Raw genomic sequence first — 10,172 nt, 5'->3', positions numbered from 1 at the left:
GATGAGTCAGTGTAGGGATCCATTTGTCTTGTTGTTGTCCAAGGCAAGCCTCATATATAAATTCCCTTTGTTTATTAAAACTGGTACCTATCAACCCAGAGTGGCCTGCTTCTTTCTTGCAGTCTCTCCCTGCCCTCCAAATAAAGGGGCCAGGATTTTGATGGAATCTTGTCTCACATTAAGATCTTTCATCCATTTTGAGTTTATCTTTGTGTATGGTGTAAGAGAATGGTCTAGTTTTATTCTTCTGCATGTGGCTGTCCAATTTTCCCAGCACCATTTATTGAAGAGACCGTATTTTTTCCAGTGGATAGTCTTTCCTCCTTTGTCGAATATTAGTTGACCATAAAGTTGAGGGTCTATTTCTGGATTCTCTATTCTTCAAAATCCTAGAGGAGAACACAGGCAACACCCTTTTTGAACTTGGCCACAGTAAATTCTTGCAAGATACATCCATGAAGGCAAGAGAAACAAAAGCAAAAATGAACCATTGGGTCTTCATCAAGATAAGAAGCTTTTGTACAGTAAAAGAAACAGTCAAGGAAACTGAAAGACAACCTACAGAATGGGAAAAGATATTTGCAAATGACGTGTCAGATAAAGGGCTAGTATCCAAGATCTATAAAGAACTTATTAAACTCAACACCCAAGAAACGAACAACCCAATCATGAAATGGGCAAAAGACATGAACAGAAATCTCATTTGCTTCGATGTGGATGGAACTGGAGGGTATTAGGCTAAGTGAAATAAGTCAATCAGAGAAGGACAAACATTATATGGTCTCATTCATTTGGGGAATATAAATGATAGTGAAAGGGAATAGAGGGGAAGGGAGAAGAAATGGATGGGAAATATCAGAAAGGGAGACAGAACATGAGAGACTCCTAACTCTGGGAAACTAACAAGGGGTGGTAGAAAGGGAGGTGGGTGGGGGGGTGACTGGGTGACGGGCATTGAGGGGGGCACTTTATGGGATGAGCACTGGGTGTTATTCTATATGTCGGCAAATTGAGCACTAATAAAAAATACAAAATAATAAAAAAATAAATAAAGGGCCAGTTTTAAATTACACACGAGAAGCTCCCAAAAGGGTTGCAAATCAACAGTGCAAGTAGAGAGAACTACCAAAAATAGGAGAGGCTGAATCCCTACCAGAAAACTTAGAGTCAATTAGTAAGAGAATAAGAATTACATATCAACTCCCATAGTTTACAAGTGAGGGAGTGATCAGATTGTATGAATGAAATAAAACCATTTATAGAAATATAAAATAAATTTTATGTGGTTGCTTTTCATGTATGTTTGTGAAGCACTCAATGTACCTTGATTATCTCCAGATAACTGGGGATGTTACCTATGGAGTCACTTTGGGAGGGAGAAAGAAACTTGATATTTAAAATTTTTTGTGAAGCTGAATGTAAATCAGACTTCCCTTTTGTTAATAAAACAAATCAGTGTTTGGGTATGAAGATTATGTCTGTTTCTTAGGATATGGAGACAAGTAGTTACCCAGGCTCAAGTGAGCTACCCTGTATCCCTGAGGTCTTAAAACCCAAGGTCTCTGAAGGGGATATTGCAGATTCTGAAGAGAGATCAGTTACTAAGTGGCTAAACTGTCAGCTCCTGGATGCTGAAAAGGCTTTTCAAACACTGGGAAACTCAATATTGAGCTTTCCTCTGAGGAGATTAGAATTCTTGTATATGGATGCCTGCTAGTGTCCAATGACTCCAACTCAGGTGATTCTGCTCTCTAAGGGATATTTGGCAATGTTGGGAGACACTCTGCCTATCACAAATGTGGGGATGGGTGGTAAAGGCATCTAATGGGTAGAGGCCAGAGATGCTGCTAGCCATCCCATAATGCACACATAGAACAGGATTATCTAGAGCAAAAGGCCAAGAGTGCCAAGGTGGAGGAACTCTATTCTAGTTGGAAGACCAAAGGTGAAAGATGTTTCTCTCACCTTCATTTAAAATCCAAGGTCTCATGAGTGATGTGGGAGAGGGAAATCTCACTCCATTTACAACATTTGAAAAGCAATACAGAGCCATATTTTCATCATATGCACAACATAAATCCATTCTATTAGTTATTATTTATTAATTTATTAAAAGAAAAAACAAGTAGATGTCTTTGCAGGTATACTGGAATACTTCTAAATAACTAGCCCTCAAAAAAAATTTTTTTTAGGAAATCACTGACCTCTACCTCTGAAGCCAATAATATATTATGCTAATTAATTGAATTTAAATAACAGTTTAAAAAAGAAGCATTAGAAACAGTGCATTTTGTGAGCCAGGTTTTTGCAGTTATTTTCGTCACTACATTTAAGTTCAGAGATAACTCTGAGGCTTGCAGCTTATCATGTTTATATTTGAAAGACTCAAAGTTAAGCAAGTTTAACTATCTTACTCAAATCACTCTTGAGGATCTGAATCTGAACCCATCTGTTTAATCCCAAGTCTAGGGCCCATCTTACTTCACTAAACCAACATATGTTACATATGTTATGTACATATGTTACTTAAAATAAGTGATACCAATAAAAATATAAACAATAATTAATATAGATTGAAATCCTAAGAAAGTGAGAAAACAAATGAAATATTAACATTGCAGGGATGCAGGAATAACAAATCATACTTCAGCCTTTAAAAGGCGGGTATGACAATAGCCAAACTGTGGAAGGAGCCTCAGTGTCCATCGAGAGATGAATGGATAAAGAAGATGTGGTTTATGTATACAATGGAATATTACTCAGCCATTAGAAACGACAAATACCCACCATTTGCTTCGACGTGGATGGAACTGGAGGGTATTATGCTGAGTGCAGTAAGTCAATCGGAGAAGGACAAACAGTGTATGTTCTCATTCATTTGGGGAATATAAATAATAGTGAAAGGGAATATAAAGGAAGGGAGAAGAAACGTGTGGGAAATATCAGGAAGGGAGACAGAACATAAAGACTCCTAACTCTGGGAAACGAACTAGGGGTGGTGGAAGGGGAGGGGGTGGGGGGTGGGGGGGAATGGGTGACAGGCACTGAGGGGGACACTTGACGGGATGAGCACTGGGTGTTATTCTGTATGTTGGTAAATTGAACACCAATAAAAATTAATTTATTAAAAAAAAAAAAGAAAAAAAAAAAAAGATGGCTGGATGGCTCAGCAGTTGAGCATCTGTCTTTGGCCCAGGGCATGATCCCAGGATCCCGGATCAAGTCCCATATTGGACTCTTTCAGGAAGCATGCTTCTCCCTCTGCCTGTGTCTCTGCCTCTCTCTCTGTCTCTCCTGAATAAATAAATAAAATCTTTTAAAAAATAAAGAAAATAAAAGGTGGGTATGTTAAGTTTGAAAATGGACTTTTATATATTTCAAATTCTAATCTCTGGAACCTGTAAATGCCACCTTATTTGGGGGAAGGTTGTTTGCAGATATGATTAGGGAAAGGATCTTAAGATCAGGAGATCTTAAAGATTATCTAGGTGGGGTATAAATGTCTTCACAGGTGACCTTACAAGAAAGAGGGAGACTATTTCACACACACACACACACACACACACACACATGAGAAAATGTAGGAAAGATGGAGAGCAGAGAAGTTTGAGGATGCAAACCTTGAAGACTGAAGTAATACAACTACAAGCCAAAGAATGCCTGTGGCCCCCCAGACACTGGAAGAGCTAAGAAAAGCATTTCCCCAAGAACCTCCTGGAGGAGTATGGCTCAGCTGACACATTGATTTTGGCTCAGTGACAGTGATTTCAAGTTTTTCCCTCAAGAACTGTAAGAGAATAAAAATCTATTGTTTTAAGCCATCAAATTTATAGTAATATTTTTCAGAAGCCATATGAAACTAATGCAATCAAGAGGTTTAAAATGTAATAGACTTGAAAATATAGTAAATGCCTAAAATAATATCAGGCAAAGCAAAAAAATATTAACAAACCCATAAACTTAATAAAGGTAAGGCATCAAATACATGATATACTTATTTGATCAAGATTTAAGATAGAATAAATAACAAAAGGTAAAACTAAAAGTAATAATAGTAATAACAGCAAATACTTTATTAGTCACTTATACCATATATAGTGTTAAGAATTTATGATACATCATTTAATTTTCATGGAAATCTTATGAAAAAATTAGAGAAAGTTTTTTTAACTTATTTTATTAAAGTATAGCTGATATACAATGTTATATTAGTTTCAGGGGTACAACATCATGATTTGACAATCATGTACATTACACAAAACTCCCATGATAAATGTGCTTATCATTCATCAACACACAAGATTATTATAATATTATTGACAGTATTCCCTTTACTGTACTATCCATCCCAGTGAATTATTTATTTTATAACTAGCAGTTTGTGCTTCTTAATCTCCCTAAAAGAAGTTGTAAGAGTTCTAAAGTTCAAATAGAACTCCAATTTAAAAAAATTAAATAAATAAACTCTTTAAATATTTTTAAAAAAGAGTTCTAAAGTTATAATATTGTGTTAGAAAATTAATTAAAAACAAAAATGATAAAAATTAATACACAGAAATTTTACTCTAAATTTTCATTTAAAAACATTAATATCAGGCAGATGTACCCTCATTGCATATTAAAAGAAATTAAGTCAATTTAGTAAAAAAAAAGGCTGAATGCTTTAATGATGATGAAAATACATGTCTATCTATGTGCACTTTGTTAGAAATATATTGAAGTCATCTCAAACCAAGATATTGAGTCTAGCAATACCAACCCAAACCCATTCAAAACAATTAGAGATTGGGGCACCTGGGTGGCTCAGTGGTTGAGTGTCTGCTTTTGGCTCAGGTCCTGATCCCGGGGTCCTGAGATTCAGTCCCAAATCGGGCTCCCAAAAGGGAGCTTGCTTCTCCCTCTGCCTGTATCTCTCTGCCTATCTCTCTCTGTGTGTTTCTCACGAATAAATAAATAAATTTTAAAAAATAATTAAAGATTGGATAAGGGCAACAAAGCCACTAAATGTATATGAATTATTCATAAAAGAGATAATATCTGACTTAATAAGATAATCAAGTGGAAATTCAAAAAGCAGGCATAAGTCCTCCAGCTCATGGAATTATTCCCTACTTTATTTTTCTTTCATATTTTTCCCTTTATTTATTTTTCTTTCATTATTTTATTTTTATTTCACATCCACCCAAAATCAGCCACTCATTAAAAGTTTTTGGTGAAACTCTGAGTTTAGTCAAGAAAATAGTTTTTCAAAGGGTACTCTAGATCGCAATACTTTCTTGAGAGCTTCTTTCACATCCTTGTTCCTCAGACTATAGATGAGAGGGTTCAGCATGGGAATCACTATGGTGTAGAACACCGTGGCCACCTTGTCAGCATCCATACTGTTGCCAGAACTGGGCCGACAATAATTGAAAAGGATTGTTCCATGGAAGACAAGGATGGCTGTGAGGTGGGAGGCACAGGTGGAAAAGGCTTTGCGCCTTCCCTCTGCAGAGTGCATCCTCAGGATGGTGATGAGAATCAGCAAATAGGAAGTGAGGATGATCATGATGGTGATGATCTCGTTGAAGGTGGCCACTATGGACACCATGAGTTCATTAATAGAGACATCAGAGCAAGCAAGAGGTAAGAGAGGGGGTAGATCACAAAAGAAATGGTTAATCACATTTGATCTATAGGATGGGATCTGAAGGGCTAAACACAAGTGGATCAGAGAACAGGCTGCCCCACAGAGGTAGCAGCAGGACACCAGCTCCATACAGAGATTCCGGGACATGGTGACCATGTACAGCAGTGGGTTGCAGATGGCCACGAAGCGGTCATAGGCCATCACAGCCAACAGGAAGACCTCAGTGATTGCATACGTACAAAATAAATAGAACTGCACCATGCAACCGAGGAAGGAGATGGCTTTGTCCCTCTTTAAGATATTGGGCAGCATCTTTGGCACGATGATCGTGGAGTAGCAAAAATCCACAAAGGACAAGTGGCTGAGGAAAAAGTACATGGGAGTGTGAAGCTGAGAGCTGACCTGAATCACTGCGATCATGCCCAGATTTCCCAAAACTGTGACTCCATAGATGAGAAGAAACAGCAGGAAGAGGAAAACTCTCAGCCTTGGGGCATCTGCTAATCCAAGCAGAATGAACTCTGTCACACTGGTGCAGTTCTCCTCACCCATTTCTGCCATATGTCAGCCTTACAGAACTAAATGTTAAGTTTTTTGTGTCTTCTAAAATGGGAGGACAAAAATGGGCTAATATTAACTTCAGAAAAATATAACATTGATATCAAATACTGTATTTATAAGATAGAACAGAAACACAGTATTCAAGTAATTCAAATTATTAAGTGTTTCAGTGGATCCCACAGATCAAAATTGACTTCAGCATCAGCATAAACATTAAAAAACTTAAATGATTCCAGTCTTTATCACAATACATTGAGATGATTAACTATGTTTGATTATTTGGTGGATTTTAAAATGTATTCAATGATACTTTTCAAAGCCACAGAGAAAAGAACCTCTGTTCTCTGAAAAACCTTAAAAGATCATCCAGCACAGTATCACCTACTATGATCCTGTTAAACATATAATTTTTGTTTTTCCACTGAGTCTCTCAGGAACATATATTGAAGCAAAGTTTTCTAATGTTCCATTTTTGGGGAGCGTGACCAAGTTTTTGAGGTCACAAAATTTTGAATTATGAAGCAAGAAATTTAAAATATACCACGAAAATGAAAGTTTTACATACCAAATTAACAAAGTCATGTAATCAATTGTCAATCTTGACAATTGATAATAAATTCTCAATCTTGACAACACTAAAAGCTATATATTTTATGAGAGATTTCATTCTTAATAAGCTATTGTTAGAAATATTTAATTACATCGATAAAATTGTGAAAAAAGTACATTGGAGTACTGTTTATAAGGTTGACAATGGAAAATTTTAATGATCAGATATAGAGCAATCATTCAACTGAGTATTTAGGACAAAATTATCATGCTGGTTGGTGAATTAAAAACAAACAGGATATCAAATAGTCTGTACATATTTCGATGTAAATATAGATGTACATATGGAAATATGCATACATTTGATAGATCTGTCTACCAATAGTTTTTATTTTGCTATAACTGAAATATTAATCCTTTAACCATAAGAGAGGTGCCTGAAAATTCTTGGAAATTCTCTAAGTAGTTGGCTAGGAAAAGTGCTTAATTAATGTACCGAATGCAGTGGGGTCTACCGCTGAAATCTTTCCTTAAAGAAAAGGCAAACAGGCATTGAGGGATTTTATTCTCTGCCCTCCCTTCTAGTCAGCAGGAATATACTCATGACTTCTACACATATGTGTAATGAAAACTGAGGGAAGACGTTGAGGACTAGAAGAATAACTTGGTATTTTCTCCATTTATTAAACTAACTTTAAAGAATTGGAAACATATCACTTTCCTGAAGTCATGTTTTTTTCATCACCCAACCAACTACAGAAACAAAACAAAATAAAATATTTGAGTTATTTGATTGCTTCTCAGTCAACAGGAAAGTCAACGTGGTAAATTTTCTTCCTAAAGTTCTAGGCTGATAATAAGAACCTATTTCATGGCAACCCCAAAACAAATCCAAAAGAAGTCATCTCATTTTCTGAGCAGAGAGAGCTCACAGGTCCTGACTGTCCAAGACCATCTGGCAGGCACATAAATTCAAACCTCCACATTACTATGACAATGAAGGGAGCTCCTCCATCATCATAAATTCTTGATTTCATGACAGAAACTGGTCTGTTAGGAGCAAACAGAAAGAGACAGAGAGAGAGAGACACACAGAGAGAGAGACAGAGAGAGAAGAGGGCTACCGTTTGCTCATTCTGTATTCTTTCATGCACACCCATGTCTGATGTGACAGGGAAAACTGTTCTAAATTCACCATTAACTGTTTCTAAATGTTAAAACACAAAAGCATTTTAAACAGTAACTGCACACAAATAGAAGTCCTGTTAGAACATTCTCTAATTAGAAGAGACATGAGTTCCATACATCCTTAAAATAATTGTTGACAGGGCAATACATTCATTTCTATTTTCAAGTAACCAGAGCCTAGTTCTAGCTAACAGACCTGAGTGACAGACGTTTTCTCCCTGGTGCTGAAGACGTTAAGACGTGTACATCAGACAGAGACTTCTATGTAGGGAATGAGCTCCTTAGGCCCCCAAACAATTACTAATCTCTATGGAATAACAAAATATATAAAAATGAAGCTGAGACTACCTGTGATACAACACAGCTAATAATTACTCTCTATGGCATAGCATCAGGAGATTTATTGTTTAAATTATCCCAACTTGGGAAACAACTGTTCAAAAGCAAACATGCCTCTTTCCAGACAGATTTCATGGTGCCATGTGATTACATCTCAATGTCATATGTGTGTGGGACACAGCTTATAAGGCCATTATGAAAGAATGTGACTATTTCTTGGGAATTCTTTCTTTCTGATAGCTTGATAGAATCCCCTGGATTCCTGTAGGACACAGTGACCAATGCCACATCAGAATTCCTTTAAATACCATAAAAGTAGTGATCTAACTTGTCAGAAAACTATATGATAGTTCACGCTTATTGAGCCCTTGTTTTGTATTGTAACCTAGACTAAATATTATGCAAGTATTAAATCCTTTTAGTTTCCTAGTAACCAGCCAGGAGAGAGTTCTGGGTTTCATGCCAATCTTACATAGGAGATGATGGAGACACAGACAGTTGCCACTTGGATAATTTCAAAATAAATTGTCAATAAAGGAATTGTGGTTTTTCCACTCCTTTGAATGTACAGAAGAATGAACAAAAGCAGGGAGGCTTCTGAGGTTTCAGTTTTCCTAGTGCATGTCCAATGCTAGAAGCCATGGTCAGAAAGTAATGTCAAGTAAATTAATTTGTATACTCTATAATATGTTCCTAAAATTGCTGTGCCAAGGACTGCACCCAAGGCTGAGGAGATATTCCCTTTGGATCTCTATTCCCAAATCACCTTTCACAATTAACAAAAGAGAAGAAAATTTCTCATCAACTACCTTTTTTGAAGTTGCCCAATAAGTGGGAATCTGTAGGCCAAAACAAAGAGATAATGTGAATATTGGTGTTCTTAAGGTCATCATTCAGGACACTGGCAAATCAATCAGGTATCTCTCCCTTTTTTCCATCTTCAATCAGGCATCTCTCCCTTTTTTCCATCTTATACAATTTTTGTTTCAGATTATATCTTCTATAAATGTCAAATCAAATATCTGGCCTTTTAAAAAAATTATTTGCTTTTCTATTCTCTATTTGTAAGTGTTCTTTATGTGTCATGGGCACAAAGCCTTCATCAGATATATAACTTGCACTTTTTGCTCCCAAATTTAAGTCTCGGATCTGTTTTGAGTTGATGTCTGTATATGATGTGAGGTAAGATTGAAATTTATCCATTTACTCATCAGCATTTATTGAAAAGACAGACCCAGGAGACTGCCTGGGCAGACTGTCAGAGTCAATCAACCATAAATATCTGTACTTTTGGACTCTCAACTCTATTATGCAAAAATAATATGCTCACCATATATTAGTACCAATTACAACATTTTCTAATTTTCAGGTTCTCAGTAGGAGTCTTTTGTTATATATTTTTCAGCGTTGCCATCTTTCTGGTGTTTTCAGGAACTTATTTTCTTAGTTTTACTTTGGGATTTTGTTTTGGTACTATGAAAAGATAAGATAATTTTGGCATTGGATGCTGTATTTTTTCATCATGATGAATTCATTTATTCATCCTAATAGTTCTAGTAGGGTGAGCGTATGCATGTGTGTGTGTGTGTGTATGTGTGAATTGCTTAGGATTTTCTTCTTAACGTATCATGGATAATGTGAATAAAATCAGTTTACTTCAAATCTGGATGACTGGTGGACCTATTAATTTATTAACCTATGTATCTATCTTTCTATGTATATTTACCAATCTATTAATCTCCCAATCTGTTTGTGAGCACTTAGAGTAGGCATCTTGCATAAATTAGTGGAATTTCCTCTGTTTCCACCCTTTTACTTTACCCTCCACAAAAACAGCTAATTTTTTCCTTCTATATATAATTTACTGCACTAATTTGGGGTTTATCCATAAACAGAGTACAGAACA

General features: G+C 36.2%; 1 protein-coding gene across 1 annotated transcript; it reads right to left on the bottom strand.

The window, feature by feature from the left end:
- Positions 1–5,230: 5,230 nt before the first annotated feature.
- On the bottom strand, positions 5,231–6,181 carry LOC112912007 (olfactory receptor 5L1-like). Its single transcript, XM_025988733.2, has one exon. It carries the CDS (start codon positions 6,179–6,181, stop codon positions 5,231–5,233), a length of 951 nt encoding a protein of 316 aa, XP_025844518.2.
- Between the last annotated feature and the right edge of the window lie 3,991 nt (positions 6,182–10,172).

Source organism: Vulpes vulpes, chromosome 5 (genome assembly GCF_048418805.1).
Source record: "Vulpes vulpes isolate BD-2025 chromosome 5, VulVul3, whole genome shotgun sequence".
Classification (NCBI taxonomy): domain Eukaryota; kingdom Metazoa; phylum Chordata; class Mammalia; order Carnivora; family Canidae; genus Vulpes; species Vulpes vulpes.
This window is presented reverse-complemented; position numbering and strand designations above follow the sequence as displayed.

Excerpts from the sequence above, each read along its gene's own strand:
- LOC112912007 (XM_025988733.2), bottom strand. The coding sequence starts at position 6,181 with ATGGGTGAGGAGAACTGCACCAGTGTGACAGAGTTCATTCTGCTTGGA.